General features: G+C 34.7%; 12 protein-coding genes and 5 pseudogenes across 17 annotated transcripts, besides 4 other annotated features; 12 read left to right on the forward strand and 5 right to left on the reverse strand.

Moving 5' to 3' along the window:
• Positions 1 to 20,615: part of a mobile genetic element that runs on past the window's edge.
• On the reverse strand, positions 688 to 1,554 carry TVAGG3_1084450 (uncharacterized protein; the record flags this gene model as incomplete). Its single annotated transcript, XM_051256789.1, has 1 exon — positions 688 to 1,554. The coding sequence occupies one exon, from the start codon at positions 1,552 to 1,554 to the stop codon at positions 688 to 690; it is 867 nt and encodes a 288-aa protein (XP_051076003.1).
• Positions 2,085 to 2,237, forward strand: TVAGG3_1084460 (uncharacterized protein; the record flags this gene model as incomplete). Its single annotated transcript, XM_051256790.1, has 1 exon — positions 2,085 to 2,237. One exon carries the CDS (start codon positions 2,085 to 2,087, stop codon positions 2,235 to 2,237), a length of 153 nt encoding a protein of 50 aa, XP_051076004.1.
• On the forward strand, positions 2,886 to 3,116 carry TVAGG3_1084470 (uncharacterized protein; the record flags this gene model as incomplete). The annotated part of the gene is made up of 1 exon (XM_051256791.1): positions 2,886 to 3,116. One exon carries the CDS (start codon positions 2,886 to 2,888, stop codon positions 3,114 to 3,116), a length of 231 nt encoding a protein of 76 aa, XP_051076005.1.
• TVAGG3_1084480 (His-Me finger endonucleases family) lies at positions 3,318 to 3,746 on the forward strand (the record flags this gene model as incomplete). The annotated part of the gene is made up of 1 exon (XM_051256792.1): positions 3,318 to 3,746. One exon carries the CDS (start codon positions 3,318 to 3,320, stop codon positions 3,744 to 3,746), a length of 429 nt encoding a protein of 142 aa, XP_051076006.1.
• On the forward strand, positions 3,981 to 4,629 carry TVAGG3_1084490 (annotated as a pseudogene). The gene has a single exon. A coding segment is annotated over exon 1 (649 nt).
• TVAGG3_1084500 (uncharacterized protein) lies at positions 5,424 to 5,771 on the forward strand (the record flags this gene model as incomplete). Its single annotated transcript, XM_051256793.1, has 1 exon — positions 5,424 to 5,771. The coding sequence occupies one exon, from the start codon at positions 5,424 to 5,426 to the stop codon at positions 5,769 to 5,771; it is 348 nt and encodes a 115-aa protein (XP_051076007.1).
• On the forward strand, positions 6,408 to 7,070 carry TVAGG3_1084510 (uncharacterized protein; the record flags this gene model as incomplete). The annotated part of the gene is made up of 1 exon (XM_051256794.1): positions 6,408 to 7,070. The coding sequence occupies one exon, from the start codon at positions 6,408 to 6,410 to the stop codon at positions 7,068 to 7,070; it is 663 nt and encodes a 220-aa protein (XP_051076008.1).
• On the forward strand, positions 7,238 to 7,962 carry TVAGG3_1084520 (annotated as a pseudogene). Its single transcript has one exon. A coding segment is annotated over exon 1 (725 nt).
• On the forward strand, positions 8,843 to 9,253 carry TVAGG3_1084530 (organellar and viral DNA polymerase type B; the record flags this gene model as incomplete). Its single annotated transcript, XM_001295731.1, has 1 exon — positions 8,843 to 9,253. The coding sequence occupies one exon, from the start codon at positions 8,843 to 8,845 to the stop codon at positions 9,251 to 9,253; it is 411 nt and encodes a 136-aa protein (XP_001295732.1).
• TVAGG3_1084540 (KilA, N-terminal/APSES-type HTH, DNA-binding family) lies at positions 9,344 to 10,237 on the forward strand (the record flags this gene model as incomplete). Its single annotated transcript, XM_001295730.1, has 1 exon — positions 9,344 to 10,237. One exon carries the CDS (start codon positions 9,344 to 9,346, stop codon positions 10,235 to 10,237), a length of 894 nt encoding a protein of 297 aa, XP_001295731.1.
• Positions 10,794 to 11,669, reverse strand: TVAGG3_1084550 (protein of unknown function, DUF4106 family; the record flags this gene model as incomplete). The annotated part of the gene is made up of 1 exon (XM_001295729.1): positions 10,794 to 11,669. The coding sequence occupies one exon, from the start codon at positions 11,667 to 11,669 to the stop codon at positions 10,794 to 10,796; it is 876 nt and encodes a 291-aa protein (XP_001295730.1).
• TVAGG3_1084560 (uncharacterized protein) lies at positions 11,706 to 12,167 on the forward strand (the record flags this gene model as incomplete). Its single annotated transcript, XM_051256795.1, has 1 exon — positions 11,706 to 12,167. One exon carries the CDS (start codon positions 11,706 to 11,708, stop codon positions 12,165 to 12,167), a length of 462 nt encoding a protein of 153 aa, XP_051076009.1.
• TVAGG3_1084570 (Poxvirus D5 protein-like family) lies at positions 12,638 to 12,910 on the reverse strand (the record flags this gene model as incomplete). The annotated part of the gene is made up of 1 exon (XM_051256796.1): positions 12,638 to 12,910. The coding sequence occupies one exon, from the start codon at positions 12,908 to 12,910 to the stop codon at positions 12,638 to 12,640; it is 273 nt and encodes a 90-aa protein (XP_051076010.1).
• TVAGG3_1084580 lies at positions 18,501 to 19,679 on the reverse strand (annotated as a pseudogene). The gene has a single exon. A coding segment is annotated over exon 1 (1,179 nt).
• A 119-nt stretch (positions 20,616 to 20,734) lies between the features above and the next one.
• Positions 20,735 to 21,770: a mobile genetic element.
• Positions 21,771 to 22,564: 794 nt separating this feature from the next.
• Positions 22,565 to 22,665: a terminal%2Cinverted (terminal inverted repeat of Maverick-3 transposon ID:TVAGG3_1084600).
• Positions 22,565 to 27,427: part of a mobile genetic element that runs on past the window's edge.
• TVAGG3_1084610 (uncharacterized protein) lies at positions 22,675 to 23,682 on the reverse strand (the record flags this gene model as incomplete). The annotated part of the gene is made up of 1 exon (XM_001285541.2): positions 22,675 to 23,682. The coding sequence occupies one exon, from the start codon at positions 23,680 to 23,682 to the stop codon at positions 22,675 to 22,677; it is 1,008 nt and encodes a 335-aa protein (XP_001285542.2).
• On the forward strand, positions 24,156 to 24,584 carry TVAGG3_1084620 (annotated as a pseudogene). The gene has a single exon. A coding segment is annotated over exon 1 (429 nt).
• On the forward strand, positions 25,001 to 26,666 carry TVAGG3_1084630 (annotated as a pseudogene). The gene has a single exon. A coding segment is annotated over exon 1 (1,666 nt).

A 27,427-nucleotide genomic window follows, 5' to 3' on the forward strand; every position in this document is an offset into this window, starting at 1 on the left:
AGAGAAGAAAGCAAATAAGACTCATACACATAACATTTCTGACGTAAATGAACTTCAAGAAAAGTTAGAGAAGAAAGCAGACTCGAAATGGATAGCTGGATATGTAGATGCAACAAAAGAATATATTTTCGCATGGACAGAAGGAACATACGCACAAAAATATCATAGACATAACATTTCTGACGTAAATGAACTTCAAGAAAAGTTATATGACATTGTGCTTCTAAGACAGGAACTCAATGTGCTTAAACAAAATTTGCCGAATCTTATTTACCCGGTTGGCTCATTATATGTTTCAATGAACTCTACCAGACCAGAAGTAGTACTTGGTGTTGGAACTTGGACTCAAATAGTCGACAGGTTTTTGTATTGTGCAAACTCTTCAAAGGAAACAGGTGGAAGTAAAACGATTTCGGGTGAAAATCTACCTGCACATAGTCACTACGTAGATTTAACTACATCTGAAGCAGGTTGGCATAAGCATAGATATTGGGATTGGACAGGAATGATAAAAGGTAAAGGATATGATGTTAAAGACGAGGTTAAGTTTGCTATAAATTGTTACTGGAGTAACACTGAGGGAGGAGGAAGCCATACACATCGCGTTACAGGATATACGCAAACAACGGGACAAAGTAAAGAATACATGCCACCTTACATGACAGTTTACGCATGGTATAGAATTGCTTAGTCGTCATTTTCAACTTCTTTAGCATATTCGTCAGGAGTTGTCTTATATTTGTTAGGAACTGTCTTTGAAAGTATACCACCTTGAACTTTGACAAGTTTGAAACGAGGTCTGACAATAGTAGTTTTATCTTCTGCTTGCAGTGTGTACATTTTGCCATGTTTGCCTAAAACTTCATAATATTCTCTTGTATATTCTCTCCTATTTTTACGAACACGAATGTGAGTACCTGTCGGGTTCCCATTGTTGTCATAGTCAATAGTATTTTCATATGGGTCGCGTTTAGGTATTTCTATTTTTACTTTGTCACCTTTCTGAAGTTTGAAGCCCGGCATTCTTTCTTGGTCATCCCTTTTGACTAAATTATTAAATATATAGTCTTTCTCTAAGTCAGGGTTGTTTTTCATTTCTTCGGGGGAGTGGTTTCCCAAACCTTTTTGTTTACGGCTATTGTAAATATTTAAAACTTGTCTCATCTTTGCCATGGAGAAGTGTCTATACTTGTCGTCATATGACATTTCATTTGCTTCACCACCTTGTGGTTGGTTTAAGTCTCTTAATATTTTTATACAACCGTCAATGACACCAAGAGCAGAATGGTTTTGGTCGACAATGAAATATTGGTTTACATTTTTTGAACGCAGATAGTTTTTAATATCATCTGATTTGAAAGAACTTTCACAGTCAGATGTCAGTTTTGTTGGATGGTATTTGTCAACGAATATTGTCAAAGCAGTTTTCACATCTAAAATATTTTTGGACCATAATGGTATGGCTTCACAGTATCTTGTGTTTTGACCGATAAATATTAACCAGTATGGAGGTCCATCTTCTCTATACCTCGGAATGTTTTCCAAGATATCCATAAACCAAGCATTTGGTGTTGAACTAAAGATTTTTATCATGAGTGCTTTCTTTGTCGCTTTAGAAACATAGGGGTCCTTGTTTGGATTCGTCATTTTTTACCCTATAAGAAATGGGTTTATTTGGCGCATTAGCAGGAGTTGCATCCAGATTTTTGCCCGCAGTGGGAACAATAGCCAGAGGTGCGTTTGGAATTGGAAGGAAGATTTTGAGTACATTAGGTATACTTAAAGAGAAAGCACAACCTATTATACAAACTGTACAGAAAGGTTGGGAGGTAGCACGAGATGCAACAAATCTTATTCCAAATCCTGAAACAAGAGGAAAAGTTCAAGGATGGATGGACAATGTAGGAAGACAAGCAGGAAACTATTATAACAAAGCAAATGACTACATAACCAAGCAGGACACTATATGGACCAAGGTGAAAGATTCTTTAACAGAGGATATAACCATGCACAACAGTGGGTAAACAATAACCAACCTCAACCGCCTCAAACGTGGGGAATGTAAAATTTTTTACTGAGATGAAATGAACAATACAGCATTGAGACAAATGGGTTCAAGATGGATTTGTCGACTTCCAGCAGTTACACCACGTGTTTGTCAAGTTCTTCCTATACCTCAGGAAGTTTTAGACCGACTTAAAAAACCTAAACAACCAGTTGAAAACAAACCAAACTAAAATTTTTTACTGAGATGAAAATGACCGAAGAAGTTGAAACGGTAGATTTGACACCACAAACAAAAAGTTCAGAACCATTGTCAAAACCTGTCAAAGAACTTACAGATGAAGAGAAAAATTCAATAATAGAAAGTGCCAGGTCTGGAAATACAAACCCTAACTATAAAGTCACTTTTCATAGAAATGGAACGGCTAGTATCTCAAAAAAGAAACAGACTCTCACAAATAAAATTGAAGTCTGAAGGAGCTTTCGAGACAACAGATGGAAAAGTTTACTTCACTGACCAACAGTTCATTATAGAACATCTCATTGACTTAGAGTCGAAATATTCTAAACTTTACAACAAACACAAAAAGTTGAAAGGAAAACAAAAACAAATGGCATATGATATTTATGAAGATGTTGACGACACAACTGTTCCTGCAGGTGGGGCACAGCCCGAGGAACCGAAAAGTGACGAAAAACCGATAGAAGAGGAGAGACCAAAAACTGAAGATAAACCAAAACCAAAGTTTAGTTTCCAAACTAAACCAAGTCAACCTTCATTAGCTGGTATGGGTTGGCGTCAAAGACTTATGGCAGCAGGCGGTTATGTAAAGTAAAGAAAAAAATATTTTTTTATTTTTATAAAAATGCCCCCATATAGAATGGATAGAAAGTCTGCTAGAATAAAAGCAGAGTTACAAAGATATGGTTGGAGAGTTTCGAAGAAGTTTAAATATAGGAAGGGAAGACCCATAAAAGTCTATGACAAATTGTCTGGTCTTCGCTACGAAATGGATTTGGAAACAGCACGTGCCAATTATCCAAACAGACTAGAGAGGTTAGAAGAAGAACGTCTTATGGACATGCCTTTCGATGTGTTAAACATTGCATGAAGTAAAAACGTTTTTCAAAAAAATATTTTTTTTATTTTATTTGAAATGTACGCTGAGTTTGTTGGAGCAGACCGTTGGGAAACTTGTTTGTTAGATGAGAAATATGAAATTCACTGTTGTGAGTCATTTGAAGTCAGAAACAAAAAGACAAAAAGAGTTTTAAGCGAATGGGAGCAAAAAGACGGATATGCTGATATGAAGATGGGTGGAAAACACTATCTTAAACATGTTGTCATTGCAACTCATTTTATACTGAATCCTAACAATTTACCTTTTGTAGACCATATAAACCATATAAGAAACGACAATAGACTTGAAAACTTACGTTGGGTCACTCGTTCTGAAAACAATAAGAACAAAGGCAAATTTGGAGATATTGTATTCGAATTTGTCGACGAACTAGAAGATGAAACAATTGAAATTACAGACTATGGCAAGCATACGTTTGAGTTTTACTACTATAGCGAAGAACAAGACTCTTTCTACTTTTATACCGGCGTAAACTATAGGAAATTACAAGTATATTTTACTAAGGCGGGCTATGCTTATGTAAACACTAGAGATACAGATGGAAAATACGTTCAAATACTTCTTAACAAATTCAAGAAGCTATATGGCATACCATTTTAAAAAATATATTTTTACATATATTAAATGCTTCAGGTTGAAAAACAAAGAACAAAAGTAGCAGATACAAAACCATTAGACTATATCTTTACAAATGCTGGTAGGAATATATCAGATGAAGAAATTTCATCCCGAGCATACAGGTTTGACTATCCAATTCGTTGGCTTCAAAGTCCTTCAGATGCAAAGGCAATAGGATTTAGAAGAGTTTTGTTTTCAAATAGAACTAACGCATTTATGTTCGCAGTATATTTTCATGGGCAGTATAAAGGTTCTGATGGTCTAATAGACAAATTTGACGAAATGAGAATCTTTACAGTTCGTTCAGACGAAAGTCTTGAGAAAACTCTAAATGACTTTCAAACTCAAATGAACAAATATTATTGGGAATTTCAAGAAAAATACGACTCTTTACTAAATGGAACATACTATCTGAAACTAGAATATGACAAGATGAACTCCACCGTTTCATTTCAAAGGATTGAAATTAACCCTCCAAGAGATACAGAGTTTTTATTTTGGAAGTAGACAAACGTTCTTGGCACAATTTCTTCGGTTACTAAACCAGAACGAACCATTACCACCAGATGGTCCATTTAAATTTATACTTCCACCAGCAGATTTGATGGTTTATAGAAACGTGTTTGACCCTCAAAATGTTATGTGTCATGCAAGTTTCAGTTCAAGCAACAATAGTTTTCTATGTATTGGTAAGGACTTTTATGACTTTGCTTCTAAATTCTACGAACCATCTAGTAACAGTTTCTCTGACTTTCAAGTTTGGTTCACAACAAATGGTGTGCAACATATTATTCCATTGTACTATGACTTTTATCTCGAATTGTCTTTCATATATAACTACAGAAAAGTGCTGAAAAAGTATTGAATGTGAAGATATTAGAAAATAACATTTTTTCTAACATCGTAGAAAACTCATGAAAACAATTTATTTTTGACACTTTCACAAAAAACATAAAAAAGTGAGTTAAAATAAGATGTTTACTGAACTGGTTGGATGTCGCCTTCACAGGTTATGTAGAATGGTTGACCAGAGAAGTGGAACAGTGCTCTGAGAATTTGTATAATTCGTGGAATTGGACTCTCTCTGTTTGGAAGTAGTATCCAAGGACGTTTGGCAAAGAACTTTATAATGGCTTCTCTTTTGGCGTCCTTTATGTCGTCGAAAGGAGTGTTTTCTGGTATTTGAATTGGAATTCCAGTCGAAATCTCGAGATTCAAGGCAGCCCTTCCCGTTATCCAACAGTTAACAAGCTTGCCTTTTACATTCTGCCTGAGGAAGTCTTTTACGCAGTCGTTAATTTCAATTAGGTAAATTGCCTCATCTAATGGCTCGATGTTGTCCATTGCTACTGTCAGTAAAAGTACTGCTACTGTCAGAAAAAGTACTGCTACTGTCAGTAAAAGTACTGCTACTGTCAGAAAAAGTACTGCTACTGTCAGTAAAAGTACTGCTAGGAGCAGTAAAAAGGAAAATTTGAGAGGGTTTTCAACGATAAAGTACTGCTACTGTCAGTAAAAGTACTGCTACTGTCAGAAAAAGTACTGCTACTGTCAGAAAAAGTACTGCTACTGTCAGAAAAAGTACTGCTACTGTCAGTAGCAGTACTGCTAGTAGCAGAGATTTTTATCGTTGTGGTCCGATGGTTAAGCCACAAACGAATGTCCCACGTCCCACCAACCCAGTCCATTCTCAATCCAGAAGAACCGAAAGCACCAGCCCCTGCACCTCAGTTCCAGCAATTCCAATCTCAATCCAAATTACTACCAATTCCAATCTCAATCCAAATCGAAGAGAGACCAAGAGTTCGAAGAAGGTCTGAACCGCTTACGCAAAGAGTATGCTACAGCTCCAACCCTTGGTTGTTCCAGCAATTCCAATCTCAATCCAAATTACTACCAATCTCAATACAAATCGAAGAAGGTCTGAACCGCTTACGCAAAGAGTATGCCACAGCTCCAATTGAGAGAAAGTTGTTGCTAAATTCAGTAAAAATAATGTTTAGGTGAAGAGGTGAGATTTCACCTCTTTTCTCACCTGTTTTCTCACCCTCTTGAATTTGTCATGAATTTCCTTAAGATAGAAAAAATAAAGTTAGTTTTATACAAAATTCATGCGGGAAATTCTTGAGTTTTGGTTGAAAGAATACGGTGGAGCCAAAAGTGGCTCGACCTCAAAACAAGCATTTTATGAGCTTACAAAGGGTGTTATGAATGAATTCAGCAACATACATCCTGACCTCGTTCATTTTGTCATAAATTTACACCAAAAATAATGTTTAGGTGAAGAGGTGAGATTTCACCTCTTTTTTCACCTGTTTTTTCACCCTCTTGAATTTTCATGATTTCATCGTAAATATTTTGTCGAAACTTCTTCATCGTAAATGTTTTGTCATGATTTCATCGTTTATGTTTTGTCATGATTTCATCGTAAATGATTTGTCATGATTTCATCGTAAATATTTTGTCAAACATGAACGTAAATGTTTTGTCGAAACTTCATCGTAAATGTTTTGTCATGACTTCTTCGTAAATGTTTTCTAACCTCATTTCTACCCTCTTGAATTTTCATGAATTTTCCCGAAATAAAAAAATAAAGTTATTTTTATTTTTATTTATTTTTTTATTTTGTATGTAAGAACAGATATGTCAGTCGAAGCAAAAACGTTCACGAACAAATATAATGGCGAAACATTCACAAAAGGCACTTATAACGGTATTGAAGTCTTACGTAGAGACAAGGATGGTTACATTAATGCAACAAATATGTGTCAGCAGTTTAGGAAAGACTTTAGAAAGTTGTTGGAAAATAAGTCCTGGGAAGAGTATTATAAGGCATTTTGTGAAGAATATAGCAACCGCCGGAATTCCGGCGGTTGGTTTTTATACAAAATTCATGCAGGAATTCCTGATGAAATCAGACAGGTTAGAGGAACGTATGTAGACCCAAGACTTATAAACTATATAGCAATGTGGGCTTCTCCAAAATATTGCATAGCAGTTGGAAAAATTATGGACTCCATAGACAAGAAAGTTCATGAGAAGTTAGATGAAGAAGAACTCGAAGATACAGTAGAGAATGCTAAACCTTTGTTCGAAGAAGAAGTTGGAAAAATGCATGAAAAACAATTAGAACATGAACGTGAGATATGTTATGGTTATAGAGACTCTCCATACGAACTAGACCAATGGGAACAAGAAGATTTAAAGAGAGAATTTAGAGAATATGAACTCGCTAAAATTTCATTAGAAGCTGCAGAAAAGAAGTTAAAAGTTTGGGGTCGTTTTGTACAAAAATATTGTGAGTAAATGAACCATTTATTTTTATTGAATTCAGCAAAAATAATGTTTAGGTGAAGAGGTGAGATTTCACCTCTTTTTTCACCTGTTTTTTCACCTCATGAATTTTCCCGAAATAAAAAATAAAGTTAGTTTTATTTTTTATTTTATTTATTTTTTTATTTTGTATAAAAGACATGATTTCAACAATCGGCACAACAACAGTTCAAACAACTACAGCACCAAACTCGTTAGTCATGAATCCAACATCTATGTTGGTAGAGATGAAAAACTTCATTCCTTCTTCATATACTTTCGAAACAAAAATCCAGAAGATAAAGCAGGAATTGTTAACAAGTAATTTAGACTGTACCGCACAGGATGAAACAAATGAACAGTATCTTTATGAAATGCAGGACATTATTGACCATTTACCCAAATTGCCTGAAATCCAACAACAAAAACTAACTATTCCTGAATTCGACGAAATAGAAGTGAAACCAACTGACTCAGTAGAAATAAAGAAGTTCATACGTAGGGTAAACTATGAATTCCTTGGTTTTCATTGCAACCATAAGGTTATGGACAAAGATTGCGATATGGTATATAAGAATGTTTCTGACATATATAAATCTGAAGAATTTAAGACCTACGACAACTTTGTTTCATTAGTTGCAAAATGTGTTTGGGAAATAAGAGATAAAGATAGTAGGGGTAAGGTATGGAACGAACAGATAAGACCCGCTATGTTTGAGATGAAGAGAGCAATTGACGCCTTAGTTGTTCTAGCAGGTAAGGTTTCAGAATATAACGCAAAAATGAACCCGCAATGTTCTAAATGTAAAGCAGCAATGAGGAGATATAACTACTCCGTCAAAGAGATAGAAAGAATGCGAAACGACTATGCAGACTTAAAGAAAGAAGCAGAAAAGCCAGCAGAAGATAAAATGGATATGTTAGAATTTCTGAACAAAAACTATCCAACTGCTGACGATTTCCTTCTATCTGACGTCAAGAAGAAGTATAAAGAAACTTTCGGTATCGTTAAAACATTCGATGTACTGACAGAAGAAATAGAAGCTACGAAACTGTTTAAGATTTCAAATATACATCATACAATTCATGTAAAACGCTTATAAAATAACAGGTGAGAAAAGAGGTGAAAAAAGAGGTGAAATCTCACCTCTTCACCTAAAATATATTTTTATTGAATTCAGCAACAAAATTCTGAGTAAAATAATTTTTAGGGCTTGTGTCAAACCGTTGAGTTTTCACAAAATTTAAAAAATAACGTTTACCATGTGAAACGTTTATAAAATAACTGGGGTGAAAAATTAGGTGAAAAAAGAGGTGAAATCTCACCTCTTCACCTAAAATATATTTTTGTCTGATTTACGCTCATTACGAAGAAGTTTTGACAAAACATTTACGATGAAATCATGAAAATTCATGAGGTGAAAAAAGAGGTGAAATCTCACCTCTTCACCTAAACATTATTTTTATTGAATTCAGCAACAAAAATCATGAATTTCCTTAAGATAGAAAAAATAAAGTTAGTTTTTTATAAAATATTTTTTTTTATTTTGTATGTAAGAACAAAAATGACAAACATTGAGTTTGAAACAGTTAGAAAGATAGACAATGACACCAAATTGGTTAGAATAGGTGATTTAAACGTAAGATACTCAAAGAAATACAACAAATATTCTTTGTCAGACATTTTATCTCCATCTGGAAAGAAAACAAAGGACTGGGTTAGAATTGCTTCTACTCAGAAAATTTTGACAAGAAATCCTGAGCTTATGATATCGGTAAGATTCTATGGAACTGCAGCATATCTCATCGACAAAAGTCTTATACCAATAGTTTTGTTATGGTTAGACCCAGTTGTTGGATATAACTTCATAACATATGGTTCGTTCGACTCAGAACGTTGCAGTGAAGGCTTACTTTACATCGTTCAGAAACCGAAGGACTTCAACACAAAAAGATATAAGATAGGAAGGACATATAATATAACTCTAAGATATGACAGTACAGTCAATAGAGTCAGGGTTGTGTTTGTTAATGATATGAGAGCTGCAGAAACAGAACTACTTGAAAAGTTTGAGAAAATGTATGGTGCTCCCATAAAAGGTAAGGAAACGTTTGAAGTAGATGAGATAGATAAAGCTATAAAATTATTTGACGAAGTTACTGAAAAATACATGTAAAGCGTTTATTTTTGGTCTTTTGTGAAAGATAGAAAAAATAAAGTTAGTTTTATTTTTTTTATTTTTTTTATTTTGTATGTAAAGACAGATATGTCAACAACAGAGAACACAACAACAGTTATAGTCCATGAAGCTATAAATGAAGAATATGAGTGGGTTCAGTTTAACAAACAACTCCGTCTCATTCGTTCAGTCAAAGACGATATGTACCAAATGCAAAGTATTTTGACAGCATGTTTTGCTCCAGATACTAAGAAACCACAAGACTGGTTTAGGAACCAAAGCACACAAGAACTATTAAATGAAGCTGAAAATTCGACTACGGATTTTTTCGTAGTCGCAAAAACTCGAGTAGGGAAAAAAACGCAGTCGCCTAAAACTCATGAAAACAGTGAAGAACAGCGAGTAGGGAAAAAACCCTGGTCGCCAAAACTCTATGAAAATCGTGAAAAATTGCCAAACGGTTTGAGAGGATATTATGTACATAGACTTCTTGTAAATGCTGTTGCAATGTGGGCTTCGCCTCGTTATGCTTGGTATATTTACAGACTTCTTGACGAAATTCATAGACAAGAACGTGAAGAGCTAGAGAACAAGCTTGAAGCAAAAGACAAAAGCATTCAGAAAAGAATACCACGTTCGGTACCAAAAGGAAAGGAAAAGAACTATAAGTATATGATTTATACTGAAGAGATGGAAAATGAAGAAGATAAAGATATGGTTATGTTGCATTTAGTCAGAAGAAACAACAAAAGCTTTTACGACCTTGCTAAGATTTACAAATCTGACAGAAATTGGTTCTATCGCGAAAACTTACCGATTTCAATGACACCGAATGAAGATGTGAAACAAATAGTTCAAGATACGTTACCTCAAACACACTATGATATTAAAGGTTGTACAATTCTTACCTTCAAAGAAGATTTGCCATTGTTAAAGGAAAAAATAACAGAGTATTTTGACAACTTCAAACAAGTAGGGTAGATGCACTCTTTATTTTTACGCTTGACTTCAGATGGCTCAAGTAGCTCAATTAGGTAAATTGCCTCGTCAAATCCTTCTGGCATTCCGAGTCCTTCCTTCCAACAGGAAAAAAATTTCCTTCCAACAGGAAAAAATTTTCCCGACAACAGGAAGAACTCTTCCTTCCAACAGGAAAAATTTTTCCCGACAACTGGAAAAAATTTTCCATCCGACAGGAAAAATTTTTCCATCAGACAGGAAAAAATTTTCCAGTTGTCCGTCCGTAAACCATTCAAATTTTCGAAAATTGAGAACTTTTTGGTCGAACTTCAGAAAAAAATTTTCCATCCGACAGGAAAAATTTTTCCATCCGACAGAAAAAAATTTTCCATCCGACAGGAAAAATTTTTCCATCCGACAGGAAGAACTCTTCCATCCGACAGGAAAAGTTCTTCCTTCCGACAGGACACAAACAGATGACTGACGTTCCTCTTCCTGAATGCCTTCCAAAGCCAGAAGAACCGACAGCCCCAGCACCACAACAGACTTACTTACTAAGACTAAACATTTATATTTTTCAAGCTTGACTTTTTACAATTTGAACTTTGTTTGCGTAGATATGAATTCTGAAAGAAGTATGAGGGTCTTGTATGACTTTGTACTTCTCCCAGAGTTCATATCTGTCAAACTTACCTGCCATGGACTCTTTCATAAGTTCCATGAAATCGTCTTCGGACAATCCGGGGAAAAGTATAATGTCAGTAAGTATTCTTTTAACATCCTTACTTAAACTCTTGGCTGTCTGTACACATATTACGACTGAGATGTTAAAGTGTCTGAGCTTCTTAAGAATTCGACACATATCTTGTTCTCTGTTCTTTAACAAAGGATGAGAGGCGAAATCATCTAAGATAAGAAGACATCTATGAGGGTAAGTCTTCCAATCGTAAGATTGCAATTTCTTCGAAATGTATTCTATCTCTTTCTGTTTGTTTCTGAAGTGTTTCTTCTCTAATATTCTCTGCATTTCCTCATTTGGGTCTTTAAACTTAGAATTTATATACTCATTTATAGCATTATACTTCAAAACTCTTCTTTGGTACTTCTTTATCCAATCTAACAACTCAGTATCCTTTATACATACTAACTTAGACTTCTTTATAATATTTTTGAACGAATTGACGGTTTGGTCAAATTGACCAGAAGTACTACAAATGACTACTAACTCATAGAATGGGTTCTTCTCATCTAGTTCTTGTTGTTGTGCAGCCATTTTAAGATAAGTGAAAGTCTTACCCGACCCAGGTGGTGCGATTAGACCTGTTATACCATTCTGAGCAAATAAGAACTTGTCATGTATAGGCTTTATCTGAGCATTTTCTAACTTCCTCTTGTTCTTCTTCAAAACATTCTCAAATTTCTTGTCAATGTCAGCAAACTTTTTTTCTAACATATTTTTAGAAAAATTAAAATTTTTATCTTTTAGAAAATGTCTAGTGATTTCGCTATCTATATTCGAGACAAGCTTTTTGACTCTAAAACATCTGTCGACCATAAAATCTTACATAGTGTAAACAAGAAAGGTGAATTTGTTCTAAAGTTCTGTTTCTGGGAATATGACAAGAACCATAAAACATTAAGCAGAGCAGTCTTTAAGTTTGTCAATGACAGACTTGTTGACAGAGATGACGCCTCTTGGAGAGATGAAGTCCAACAAAACTTCTTAGAATGCAAAGAAGACACATGCGCTGTTCTTGAAGATGAAATAGAAAACAGAATAGATGAGCTATTAAAGGACAAAGAACTTTTACATAAATATAGTTGCGCCAAATTTGACATAACTCCACCAGAGAAGAAGAAGAGAGAAAAGAAAGAAAAGAAAGAGAAAAAAGTAGAAGAAGAGAAGAAAGAACCAGAGCCAGTTCCAGAGAAGGTGAGATATGACATGTAAAAATAAAATTTTATTTTTAGAACATTTCTGGGTCAATGTCAATGTTCTCTTCCTCTTTAGGAGCAAACACTGGCTTAGACTCTAAAATCTTTTTACCCAATTTACCTTGAACTTCTACAACTTTAGACTCATAATATTCATAGTCGTCTGCTTTCTTTGGTTCATAAGGTATAACAAGTTTGTATGCTTTGCCTTCTTTAAGGTTTGAGAACCTTCTGTCAAAACTTTCTTTGACTGTTAACAAACCTTCTATGTCTAAGTCTTCAAATTTCGCACCATTTTTAGTCACAATAGCAAACTTAACTGGTGCAATGTTCCAAATTTTGTCAAATGTAGACTTTTCAAAATTGTAGAAGTAAACATTCAAATATGCGAATGGAGCTAACTTATCTTTGACTTCTGTCATGTACTTATTTACTGAGATGAATTTCGTCATCTTTTCTATCGGATAAAAAAATATTTTTTAAAATTTACTCAGAAAAAATTTTCTTTGTATATACACCATTCTGAACATCTAAAAGACTTTTGACATTTGCCAAGAATGTACGTTTAGAAGCTGCCATATAACCATATTCTTGACAATATTGTTTATACGAATCGTACAATGACCTTTCATCTAATGACACAAAGTCAGTTTCATCTATGAACAGTTCATATACACTCTTGTTTGCTTCTAACAATGTTTGTCTCTCTTCGGTATGTGGAATTTGTCTTGGATTGAACTTAGAAATATCTAATGTCATAAAGTATGAGAACAAGTGGTTGTAAAAGTCAGATGTCAAAGTTTCTGCTAAGTCGTCAAAATATTCTGTATCTTGCATATGAGCTTCTGACGTTCTGACAACTACATATCTTCTGTCAGAACTTTCTAACTTCATCGGAACAAACATTGTTTGAAACCATAATGAAGTTTGCAACATTTTCACAAACTCTTTGGTCTTTATACTTTCTTTCAACAACTCCAACTTTGTCTGTTATAAGACTCTTCAAAGCATCTGAGTTCAAAACTTTTGTTGTATCTATACTTTGAAGTTCATTGCAAACTATAAGTTTCATATTCTCTATTGAGGAGTTAAATTTACCGCAGATGTTTTCTAAGTTTGTCATATTAGGGTTCGAATAACCTTCTAACAGTTTGCATAAGATATCTGTAAAGAAAGTATTCTTACCTGTTCCTTGTTTTCCAATTATAATGAGAGCAGTTTCATTTTTAGCACTTGGATGTTGTAAGATATTTGCAAACCAACATAAGATATACTCATAAACCTTTTCGTTTCCATTGCATATAATTTCTTTGACATGGTCTAACCAAGCTTCTATAATATTTTTTTCCATTCTACTTGTTCGTATTTATATCCAGTGAAGATAGAATAGAAGTTTGGAGAAGGTGTATAGAACTTTATACCTCGAACTGAAAAATCTTCAAGTTTTGACAATAAGATATCCCAAGCATCTAACATCTTCATTCCAACTTGTACGACTTTTATTTTCTTAAGTTTCTGTCTACATTCTTGTTCAGACACTATTGTTGCTCTTGGTTTGTTAAAGACAACATCCATTCTTTCATGACATAACATTCTGGGGCAGAGTCAACATAAATGACTAAACGTTTCAAATTCTCGACTGCTTTGTTATAGTCTCTAAATGGACACATATTTCTGAATGCTTGGAAGTCATAAAAATCTGAAACATCTATTCTGTACATTTTTATAAAAATAAAAAAATATTATTTTTTTATTCTTGACTTTGTTGTTCCATTTGTTGCATTTGTTGTTCTTGAGCTATTTGTTGTTGAAGTTGTTCTTGTAATACAATACTTTCACCAGTTGCATCTTCCAATTCGAAACTTTCTGCCGTCATTGACAAATACATAGGACATAAAAGTTTTACAGGAACAAAGTTTGCGTCAACTAATGTCAACGTTATCTTGCCAAAGTGTTTGAGTTCACTAAGGTTGAAAATTCTGCATTCGAATGAACAATAGGCAAACCAGCAGAGAAAGTATTGTTTATACGCATAAGTATCTTTTGGTCATAATAGTTTCTGTCGACATTCGAATAACACTTTGAACCTAAGTTTGAAACAATATATAAGATTGGTGTGCTTAATGTCAATGGAATAGACATTCCTTGTATGACACCTTTTCCTGTTATAGGAAACTGTTGGTAGTAAAAACCAGATATAAGTTTTGTATTATAGCTCATATCGTTTTATAGTAAACTCAGTCGACATCCAAACATAATGAAACCTGCTCTAGTTGCAGCACATGTTACACCCGTCCTTAAAGTATTAAATAAGTCAACAAAACCTGTTGGTGGTATATCTGAGTAAGTATCTTCAAAGGAGTATTTTTTACCATTCACAACAATAAAGTCTTCTGGTGTCAAAAGAGCAAAACAGGCTTTAGTCGTCATTGTGTTTAAGGTTAGTTTACAATATCGTCCTTGAGGACTTTGTAAGTTTGTTGTTATAGAATTATATGATCAGGGTTTTTAGTCGTAATAGTATAACCATTATGTCTTCTGCCATTTAACTTAGCAAATAAATTTTAATGAAATGTTGTGGTCGTCAAATATTTTTATAACGTCTGGGAACTATATTTTAAGTTCAACGTTTCACCTCCTTTCATAACGTATATCTTGTCAATGACATTATATGAAACACACAGCAACTAATGTCGGGTCTCTATTTCTTTGATGTTTATATCGTCTGCCTCTGTCAAAGTTTCAATAGTTCTTTTCAAACTTCATGAGGTGCAATGACATATGAGTTCACTTTTACAGGGTTGTGTTCGACCAAGTTTAACATTATACTTAAAGCTTGAACAAATCTTCTCCTGAGTTTGAAGTTTGTCTTTCAGTTGTTGGTAGTCGTTTCGAATATCTGCAACAGAACTTAAATCTCTGCTAACTTCAGGATATGTTGGTTCTTTTACAGGACAATTGTTATACCATCTTCGTCTTCGTATGGTTTTCCCCATTTCAACATCTCTGTCTTTGACATTGACAATAACACTTTGACTGTTTGTTTGAGTTGGTGAATTTAACTTCACATCTGCCACCGCCATTAAACCTTTTGAAACACTTACGCTTCTATTTTCGGAAATGACATTTTACTTAGAATAAAAAGATGGACGTATTCGGATATCTCTTCGAAATGAAGCAAACAAGGTTTACACACACAAACAATACAAATACATTGACAGAATAGTTCTTTACACAAACAATGGAAAATGTTATAGAATAGCAGTCTTTGCTGAACCTAAATATTTTTCATAAAGCAAAGAAAGTTGGTATAACCGAGATGGTGAAAGTTCTTGAAGCAGACAAAAATATAAACTTCAAAACTGACCGATATTACTAAAGGAAAGTTTATATACAATATTATGTCAAAACTGGTGTACTGTCAATATTTGACGGAGAGAAGTCAGTTCAAGAACAACTTACTGACCTGCTGCCAAAATCTGCTCGATGGAAGCTGTCGTTATACATCTGAGAGCCCAGCAGGTTTCATCGAACGAATCTTCAAAAGAGCATCTTCCGTGAAAAGTGCTATTGGTTTTGTAAACTTCTTTGCTTTCAATTCATCTGGACCGTCTCTGTCACCAGTATATTGTATTTGAACTGTACCAACAGTTGAAATCCACCCATAAAGTCTTCTGAGTCAGCAAAATGGAATGCCAAGCCAAAAGTTTGAACGGTCTCATTTGTATATTGAGTTTTTTGACCTCTGTATGAGTCCATACTTTCACATATGGCAATAATAGAACTTTGCATTTCAGGGTTAATGGTCGTTGTGAAGTTGTTGTTAAAGTTCATAGCATCTAATGTCAAGTTGTATGACCTCATATCCTCAACTGTAGAATATTCTTCTCTTGGATAATATTTTGCCATCTATGTTTATATGATATTTAATACCAGGGTTGTAGAAACAAGAATAGTCATTTATAGTTCGTCTGAACAGTACACAAACATAGTATCTGCATGTTTCATTGCAGTTGTTAAAGCAATATCTGTTCTTGCACTGGGTCAGCACTTTGGTTTCCAACTTCACCTGCAAAGTCTTTGACAGATATTTGGTGTATAGGGAACATAAGTGGAACTGCAATATATTTGGCAGCTAAAGCATTTGAAATATCTGGGTCCAACATATAGACTGCAAGTCTGCTTTCTATTCTCTTGCATTCAATTTTTCGCATGTGAACTTAACTGGGTCCCAAGCAGTTCCAGCAGCATTGAAATAATAGTTTACTTCAGTGTTGAAGTTTGAGAAACCAAAGTCTAAGTCAACTTTGTCTTTGCAAAAGTCGGCGAATGATGTTTGATTTGTTCCCTTTACGTCTGTAATAGTGAATGGGTCTTGTGTTGGTGCAATGACTAAGTTATTTTTGCTTGGAGTAAGTTCAATAGAAATTTTTCTGCCCAGTTTGGCAAGTATCTTAAAACCTGAAGATGAGAAAGATGACAAAGGAACTCTAAGTTCAGTTTTACTTTGGTTACTGCTGCTGCAGTTTGTTCAGAAAGGTTAACATAAACTCCTGGAACGTTAGGTCAAGTCTTCTTTATTTTCTCAATAGTTGCAATACTGGTCTGTTTGTTCTCTAGCTTGTGGTTGTACTGAGTTTCTCAAAGCGAACCATTCATAGTTTGCCCATGTTACTGTTTGAACTAAGTCAGAGTTAGAATATACTTTATATCCCATGAAAACTTCTGGAGCATATTGGTATCCGACATAGAAAATTCCAATTGCAACCTTTCTTGTCAGACAACTTGGCAGAAGGTTTTATTTCAATGTCTTGTTCCACGTATAAGAATGAGTTGTCAATAGAATAATATAGAAAACTGTCGCAAGCAATATCTATGTTGTTGAAGAACCTTCTCCAAACTCACCTACGTTTCCATAAGAAACAGCAGTTGTATATTCGTAAGTTTCCAGGAACTATTTCTGACCTTCTAATGCATTGTCGCATTCGTTATACCATTCAGAAACATTTTCCGTTCATGGCATCCAAAACTGTGGCGTTATATTCTGAGCGGCGACATTTCATATGGGTAAAAATATAGAATAGTTGATTTATATGTCATAATAGAACCCATTCGTACCAAGCTTTACTTCTTCCTGACTGAGTTTTGTTGCATCTTTGCCTTATGTTCACCTAGTATGTTGTAAATTTCCATGTCCTTTTTGCCTTTGGGCTCTGGTCGCCATCTCAGGTAACCTATATCCTAGAAGATATTTGTCATAGTCTGTATTTGAGTCTTCGCTATTGTTGCATGACTCTTTCCTGAGTTTCCGGTTCAAAGCTCTTCAAACAGTGCCTGACCATATGAATATGCTCGTTTCCAAATATATGTTTTTGTAGCCATTCTGGTTTTCTTTCCATGTAACCAATAATATCTTTTGTGAATGGAAAGCTTCTTACCCAATGTTCCACGTCTTGCGTCATTTATTTCTGTAGTTTTTTATTTTGTCAAGGAACATGTTTTTCAATACTAACATTTCATTTGTACTGTCCATTTGAGTTTTCTTAAATATTCATCCCTTCTCTGTTCATTGTTTGCAAAGTAAGTTTTTATGACATTTGCAAACTTTCGTTTGCAAGTCAATGTACAATAGGTTCTCTCCTTCTCTCTCCCTAACTCTCTTTCTAAACTCTTCACCAAATATACCATCTCTATGGTTCTGTGTATTCTTTGAGATAAATGTTCTAGAACGTCAGGTGTTATATTTCCATCAGCCATGTTCATTTCATACTGGTTCAAAATATCTGCATCTTTCATATCTTTCAATGGCATTAAAGCCGCGCTGAAATACCAGCTATATCTGGTTCACCATTCACTTCCATTGCGTCTACAACTTCTTGGAATTGAGGTTGTAAGTTTATGAACCACCTATCCGGATTAGCTTTATGACCCCATCTCATTGTAGTTCCATCGTCTGCAGAAACAAAAGTAGGTTTGTTTCCATATTGGTTAGGTTCTGAATGAACTTTAAACAATGTTTCATTCTATATGTTTTGTTGAAATTTAACCTTTTATTTTTCACCGAGTTCATCCAAAGATTGACGTTATATGCTCGTAAGTAAAAAGGGTTTATTGTATTTGCGTACATTTTCTTTCAGTACTTCCATTCTTTGCTGAATATTTTCATCTGATGTTGGAGTCTTTTGTATGTCGGCGAACATTTTTCGATATTCTTCTACTATGTCAGCCGAATTTTTCTTAGACTCTTGGAAAGATTCCATATTCTCCGCATACTCTTGTTGAGGTCAAGATTTTTCGGCTGTTCCAAATCTTCATCTAGTTCTGTGAAGTTAGTTTCCAAAGGAGGGACTTGTTCGTTTCCTTCAGGCTCTTCTAGCTGTTGTTGCTGAACTATTTCTTCCATGTCTGGTTGTATCTGAACTTCTTCCTGTGGAGTTTCTTGTACCTCATCTGCTGGCATTTCATATATTCCGAGACCGTTTTTAACAAGTTCCCTATTTAAGTCATCCGCATTCATAACCCTTTCTTCTTTCGTTCCGTCTCTATTTTTTACGCGTTTCATGAAGATAGTTGAATCATCATTTAGCTCTGACACCAAATATCTCGGAGTAAATTCATCCATGTCATTTGGATGATATGCTATTAAATCATATCCCTTAGCGAGCTTGTATTTTCCAGGTTTGAAATTATATCCCATTTGGTGCTGAACCATAAAGCTAAATAGGTTCGGGTCAGTATTTCCTTCCTTGAACTTTCTAATAGCTTCTTTATATCTGTCACTAAAGTCAAGAGTATCTGAGTAATCATAATTTTCCTTAAGCATTTTTAAGAATTCTTGGTTTCCTTGTTCTCTACTTCTTTTATGTCCTTGCTCTGTTTGTGCTGGTTGTTGTTGTGCAGGGTTTTGAACTGTTGGTTGCTGTGCTGGTTGTTGTTGTGCAGGGTTTTGAACTGTTGGTTGTTGTGCTGGTTGTGGAGGTGGTTGTTGTGCTGGTTGTGGAGGTGGTTGTTGTGTTGGTTGTTGTACTGGTTGTGGAGGTGGTTGTTGTGTTGGTTGTTGTGTTGGTTTTGGTGCATGCCTGTGTCTGTGTCCATGTGACGATGTAAATGTTTTAGGTAGTCCTGGTGCAGGTGCTTCTCTTGGAGGGTTTGGTGGTATATAAGTTCCACTAGCTAGTATATAAGTTCCACCAGCTGGTATATAAGTTCCACCAGCTGGCACATATGTTCCATCTGCAGCATAATGTCCTACCTGACTTTTCGTTCTTAAGAAAGCATTTACTAGGTCTGTTTTGGTCTGTTGTAACTCTTTTTCTTGACTTTCCACAACAGTTGCTCTAACGGCGTCATAGGCACTTTGAACTGCCTGTCTCGTTGCTGCATCTGTTATTTTCGTCATATTTTGTGCTACTTCTCTTAACTCTTTGTCGAAACCTTCAGACTTCAGTTTCTTTCCAGATGAGAAGTCGTTCACTAGTTTCACCTTACTATGAAGAGCTTCGAAGGCATTCTTAAAGTCGGCATTCATTAAAGCTTCATTTGAACTGTCTTCATCCGCTTGTATTTTTGTCCTTATTGACCCTATAAGTTGGGCTGCTTTAGCGTTGGCTTGGGCATCTAACCAGTCATTATTAGCTTTTATATATTCTGCGCTTTTCATTGCCTTTTGCATGGCTGCGTCGTTATTTTTTACTTTCTTGTGCTAAGTTTTCATACTGTACGGTTTGGTTTTTTGCAACTGTAAAAGTTTTTCTGCCTTTTACATTTGCTTCAACTTCTTTTTTTATACTCATCGCTATCCATATATGTCTTTCAGGGCTTTTTGTTTTATCTCTTCATCTTTCAGTACTTTATATTGAGTAGTATGGTTTTTCAAAATTTATAACATCTTGTTCCATTTTTGCTACTTCTGCTGCTTTTTCTGACACTTTTTTCGCATATTCCTCTGTACTTAGTTCTTTCAGTTGTTCTTCTTTCTTCTTTTTCTCTACGTTTAACTCATTGAGTTTCTTTGTGTGTCTGTCGTATTCTAGTTTCTTTTCATTTTCACTTATTTGTTTCTGTCTATGTTTGACTTTTGACATCTGTTATTTGATTTTTGAGTGAACTCAATTCATTTGACTTTGAGGGTTATAAGCTGTTCCGTCTGCAGCTCCACCATAACCTGCCATTTTCGCTAAAAGTGCCGCTCTTAAACCTCCACTCTGTGCACCAATAACTCGGTTTAAAAGCATAGGGTTGCTTGACATTTGTTGCAACATAGTGGGGTCATTCATCATTTGTTGTTGCAACTGTTGTTGTGGTGTCAGTTTTACTATTGGATGTTTCAATGCTCCCTTCCTCTTACGTATATTCTTACGTAGCTTACGTGGCATTTTAAGTGAAGTTAAAAAGCGGTTTTTGACAGATGTTTATATGACACTTTTTGTTCAGCTCAAAAAACTACTCGGTCAAAGTGTTGTCACCGGTTGGTCGGCTGGGGTTCGGTCCTCCTCTTGGGTCTTGGGCAAAATTCTTAGGGCTAGAAGGCACGAAGTGCCTGGAAGCCCCACTTCCTTTTTTTTTTTTTTTTTTTTTTTTTTTCATATTACCTCAATATGGAATTTTATCACAAATGCAACAATAATTCTTCCTGATGAAGATTTATTAATCAAATTATTAAAATTCATAGAAAAAACAGAAAAAGCAACAGATGAATTATTCGAACCGGAGAATGATTTGGGTTTCTATGAATATTTAAATTCGATTTTCTCAGATATTACATCTGCGAGAAATAAGCAATTTCTCTTGGAATTTCTAAATACCCATGAAGATGACTTCAATTATGATCAAACATTGTGAGGTCATTTTTGATCAACAAATTAATTGAAATTCCGATCAAAAAAAATTCACAAATTGGATCAAAAAAAAATCGAATCTCAAGTTAAAAATAAAAAATTTCTACATTTTTATCAAATTTAGATTTTTTTTTCAAATCATGCGAATTGATTGGATAATTGCATATTTTATCCCATGCATCTAGAAGTATGTGTAATATTTTTGCTTTCATCAAGAAATTGTCGAATTTGATCTTAATTTTTTTTGAAAAATATACTTTTAGAAAAAGAAATAGTGATTGAATAGCTGCCCATGCTGTAAAAGGGTTATTTTTACAAGTAAAAAAATTGTTATTTTTCGAGCAAGTCGAGGCTTTTTTACCATCTTATTTTTGAAAAAATTTACGAAAAATTATATCTGAAAAAACGCTTCATTTTGATATCTTACAATGATAAAATACCAATGTTGCTGGGATATAATAGCTACACCTGGACATCTACTACATTAATGCGTATGACAGGTAAAGTTGATTTCAAAAGTATAGCCTGGAAAGATTACAATAAATCAACGATAATTCAAAAAAATTTCTTATAAGTTAACATAATAAAAATTTAATTTTTATATTGCTTGTATTATACTTAAGTATATAATATATTTAAATCTTAGAATGAAAATTCGGGACGCCCTAGCTATTCAATTTTCCCTTAGGACGCCCATAAACCTCTCAAAAATGTGATGTAAATATCACAATTTTGAGAAATTTACACTAGGACGCCTTAGGACGCCAACCCCCTTTTTTACCTAAATTTTTTTATGCAGTCAGGAAAAATGTATGGAAAACTATTTTTATCGAAATGTTTTATTATGTAGAATTTATTGTGCGCAATGGTTTAAATACAAATGGCTTTTTCCCATAAGAGGAAAAAAACTATCACTTTTGTTTCAATTTTTGAATGGGAAACAAAAAGTGCAAGAATAATACCATTCTATAAAATAACTGATATATTTTGTGATATCCACTTGACAGGGTTTCAATACTTTTTCAAAAAATATCAGTAAAGCAAAAAGATCGCGTCGATATTCTTGATTAGGGTTTTGCTATGACCTCAATCACTTTTATTTATTATTTTAAATATTATTTAATTTTATTATTTGAATAGGCCAACTTATATTTGAGAAGCTCAATTTGAGACCACTTAATACATTGAAATATCATAAATATTGAAATAGTAAAAAGTCTATTTCAAAATATTCAAATTATAAAAATTTATAATACTGAAATTGAGACAAATTAATAAATTCAATGTGTTTTTTTTGAAATAACTCTCAAATATTATTTTTTTGTTTATTTAATGATGAATAAATATGATTGCTTTAGTCAATCATAAAAACTAATTTAAGTTTAAAATAATGAAAGGATAATTTGATCGTTTTTTAAAATACAATTATTTTTGATGATTTGCAAGAATCTTTGAAAAGAATATAATATAGGTTCTATTTTTCTAAAATTCATCCAAATCATGTATTACATAAATTACGATTAAAACGATGAAAGAACCAAAAAGTGTGTTTTGTGTTTTGTTGTTGCGTGTTGAAAAAAAAAAAAAAAAAAAAAAAAAAAAAAAAGGTAGTGGGGCTTCCAGGCACTTCGTGCCTTCTAGCCCTGAAGATGTTTAGTATAATTGAAGTTTTTATTCGGAAAATTGTTAGTCTTCGGGTGTGAATTCGGAGGACTCTTCTTGGATTGAGTCTTGTGGTTCATCTTCTTGAGTAGAGTCTTCTTCTTCAACATCAAAGTCATCTGGTGTATCGAACTGAATGTATGAAAGCCAAATGTTGTATGTGTTTTCCAATTGGCTTTCAAACTTGAGATACATTCCATGCATGAGTGTTATTTCAGTTTCAACGTAGAGTTGCTGACGTGGCTTGAAGACATGCATGAGAATTGGTCCTCCAAATTCGTCCTTGAAAAATTTGCAGTAGCAAACATAAACTGAGATAGAGTCTCCTTCTTCAATGTCTTCTGCTTGGTTAACGAAATGAATAGCAATTTTGCGTACTTGAATTGTGTTGTTGTCTGAGTAAAATAATGGTTTGAACTTGGGGTTGAGTGAGCTAAGACATTGCCATTTTGCTGTTTCTTGTCCGTACTCACGTTCTTCTTCGTCATCCTGATATCCATAACTCTTTAATTTGAATTCGACCCAAAACTGTTCGACTTTTTTTGCAGCTTTGGGTGGAAGACTTTCAATAAGCTGACATATAGTTCTGTCAACCATTATCTTTGTTATTGTTGGAAAATAGTTGACAATTGTGTCACCTAATTCGAATGGGTCAGGTGTTTCTTTTTGTAGTTTGGTAAAGTCTGCAAGAACTTTGTTGAGTTGTTCACAATATTCTTTGTTAAAAGTTGCAGCAACTCTTTCTTCTGGCTTTGAATTGAAGTATTCTTCAGACAATCTGAGTAGTATTTTGCGTAGTTCAGCGTTGCTGTGGTTCTTTGTAATACGGAGCTCGTTTGGTATTGTTTTTGGTAGTGAAAGTGGCTTTGGATTGAGCGAATTGCAGGACAAATTTGAATTTGAATTGTCTGTTCTGCTTGGAGAATGTGTAGATGCTGCAGTTTGATATTGAGGCTCTAAACCTGTGGGTGCTGAAAGTTTGCAAGCAATTTCTTCAGGTGAATTTGGAGCGAACACGCTAGCGAATGCCATTAGACAAAAAATAAACTGTTTTTTTCGGACTACTCATAGAAAAGTTTGAAATAAACCGTTTTACCAACGGAGACCCCCTCTATTTTTTTATTTTATTTAATAGTTACCGTTGGAAAACCGTTCCATCTCAAATATTGAATGAACTATAAACGTTTTTTGTTTTCTATATATACTTTTTTGTCCAACGGTAAAACTTTTTACACAACGGTTTTTGAGAGTCGTCGCTATTGACTTTTTTTGTAGAGCACTCAAAATAGTATAACTTTGTCCGGACAAGTAAGGGTCTATCGTCGCTACAGGAAAAGTTACAGGCGTTCCAAGGAAGTATACTTTGAGAAGCCTTTTTCCCTTATAGAATGAGATAGGACGGTTATTTTACAAAACTGACAACACTTTGACCGAGTAGTTTTTTGTGCTGAACAAAAAGTGTCATATAAACATCTGTCAAAAACCGCTTTTTAACTTCACTTAAAATGCCACGTAAGCTACGTAAGAATATACGTAAGAGGAAGGAGCATTGAAACATCCAATAGTAAAACTGACACCACAACAACAGTTGCAACAACAAATGATGAATGACCCCACTATGTTGCAACAAATGTCAAGCAACCCTATGCTTTTAAACCGAGTTATTGGTGCACAGAGTGGAGGTTTAAGAGCGGCACTTTTAGCGAAAATGGCAGGTTATGGTGGAGCTGCAGACGGAACAGCTTATAACCCTCAAAGTCAAATGAATTTGAGTTCACTCAAAAATCAAATAACAGATGTCAAAAAGTCAAACATAGACATACAGAAACAAATAAGTGAAAATGAAAAGAAACTAGAATACGACAGACACACAAAGAAACTCAATGAGTTAAACGTAGAGAAAAAGAAGAAAGAAGAACAACTGAAAGAACTAAGTACAGAGGAATATGCGAAAAAAGTGTCAGAAAAAGCAGCAGAAGTAGCAAAAATGGAACAAGATGTTATAAATTTGAAAAACCATACTACTCAATATAAAGTACTGAAAGATGAAGAGATAAAACAAAAAGCCCTGAAGACATATATGGATAGCGATGAGTATAAAAAAGAAGTTGAAGCAAATGTAAAGGCAGAAAAACTTTTACAGTTGCAAAACCAAACCGTACAGTATGAAAACTTAGCACAAGAAAGTAAAAATAACGACGCAGCCATGCAAAAGGCAATGAAAAGCGCAGAATATATAAAAGCTAATAATGACTGGTTAGATGCCCAAGCCAACGCTAAAGCAGCCCAACTTATAGGGTCAATAAGGACAAAAATACAAGCGGATGAAGACAGTTCAAATGAAGCTTTAATGAATGCCGACTTTAAGAATGCCTTCGAAGCTCTTCATAGTAAGGTGAAACTAGTGAACGACTTCTCATCTGGAAAGAAACTGAAGTCTGAAGGTTTCGACAAAGAGTTAAGAGAAGTAGCACAAAATATGACGAAAATAACAGATGCAGCAACGAGACAGGCAGTTCAAAGTGCCTATGACGCCGTTAGAGCAACTGTTGTGGAAAGTCAAGAAAAAGAGTTACAACAGACCAAAACAGACCTAGTAAATGCTTTCTTAAGAACGAAAAGTCAGGTAGGACATTATGCTGCAGATGGAACATATGTGCCAGCTGGTGGAACTTATATACCAGCTGGTGGAACTTATATACTAGCTAGTGGAACTTATATACCACCAAACCCTCCAAGAGAAGCACCTGCACCAGGACTACCTAGAACATTTACATCGTCACATGGACACAGACGCAGGCATGCACCAAAACCAACACAACAACCAACAGTTCAAAATCCAGCACAACAACAACAACCAACAATTCAAAATCCAGCACAACAACCACCTCCACAACCAGCACAACAACCAGCACAACAACCAGCACAACAACCAACAGTTCAAAATCCTGCACAGCAACAACCACAAACAGAGCAAGGACATAAAAGAAGTAGAGAACAAGGAAACCAAGAATTCTTAAAAATGCTTAAAGAAAAGTGTGGTTTCCCAGATACTGTTGACTTTAGTGACAGATATAAAGAAGCTATTAGAAAGTTCAAGGAAGGAAATACTGACCCGAACCTATTTAGCTTTATGGCTCAGCACCAAATTAGATATAATCTCAAACCTGGAAAATACAAGCTCGCTAAGGGATATGATTTAATAGCATATCATCCAAATGACATGACTGAATTTACTCCGAGATATTTGATGTCAGAGCTAAATGATGATTCAACTTTCGTCATGAAACGCGTAAAAAATAGAGACGGAACGAAAGAAGAAAGGCTTATGAATGCGGATGACGTAGATAGGGAAATTGTTGAAAACGGTCTCGGAATATATGAAATGCCAGCAGATGAGGTACAAGAAACTCAACAGGAAGAAGTTCAGATACAACCAGACATGGAAGAAATAGTTCAGCAACAACAGCTAGAAGAGCCTGAAGGAAACGAACAAGTCCCTCCTTTGGAAACTAACTTCACAGAACTAGATGAAGATTTGGAACAGCCGAAAAATCTTGACCCTCAACAAGAGTATGCGGAGAATATGGAATCTTTCCAAGAGTCTAAGAAAAATTCGGCTGACATAGTAGAAGAATATCGAAAAATGTTCGCCGACATACAAAAGACTCCAACATCAGATGAAAATATTCAGCAAAGAATGGAAGTACTGAAAGAAAATGTACGCAAATACAATAACCCTTTTTACTTACGAGCATATAACGTTCAATCTTTGGATGAACTCGGTGAAAATAAAAGGTTAAATTTCAACAAAACATATAGAAATGAAACATTGTTTAAAGTTCATTCAGAACCTAACCAATATGGAAACAAACCTACTTTTGTTTCTGCAGACGATGGAACTACAATGAGATGGGGTCATAAAGCTAATCCGGATAGGTGGTTCATAAACTTACAACCTCAATTCCAAGAAGTTGTAGACGCAATGGAAGCGAATGGTGAACGAGATATAGCTGGTATTTTCAGCGCGGCTTTAATGCCATTGAAAGATATGAAAGATGCAGATATTTTGAACCAGTATGAAATGAACATGGCTGATGGAAATATAACACCTGACGTTCTAGAACATTTATCTCAAAGAACTACACAGAACCATAGAGATGGTATATTTGGTGAAGAGTTTAGAAAGAAAGTTAGGGAGAGAGAAGGAAGAGAACCTAATTGTACATGACCTTGCAAACGAAAGTTTGCAAAATGTCATAAAAACTTACTTTGCAAACAATGAACAGAGAAGGGATGAATATTTAAGAAACTCAAATGGACAGTACCAGATGAAATGTTAGTATTGAAAAACATGTTCCTTGACAAAATAAAACCAACTACAGAAATAAATGACGCAAGACTGGAACATTGGGTAAAAGCTTTCCCATTCACAAAAGATATTATTGGTTACATGGAAAGAAAACCAGAATGGCTACAAAAACATATATTTGGAAACGAGCATATTCCATATGGACAAGCTCTGTTTGAAGAGCTTGAACCGGAAACTCAGGAAAGAGTCATGCAAACAATACGCGAAGACTCAAATACAAACTATGACAAAATCTTTCTAGGATATATAGGTTACCTGAGATGGGCGACCAGAGCCCAAAAGGCAAAAAGGACATGGGAAATTTACAACATACTAGGTGAACATGAGGCAAAGATGCAAAAACTCAGTCAGGAAGAAAGTAAAGCTTGGTCCACGTGGGTTTCTATTATGACATATAAATCCAAC

This window comes from Trichomonas vaginalis (genome assembly GCF_026262505.1).
Source record: "Trichomonas vaginalis G3 chromosome Unknown ctg_164, whole genome shotgun sequence".
Classification (NCBI taxonomy): domain Eukaryota; phylum Parabasalia; order Trichomonadida; family Trichomonadidae; genus Trichomonas; species Trichomonas vaginalis.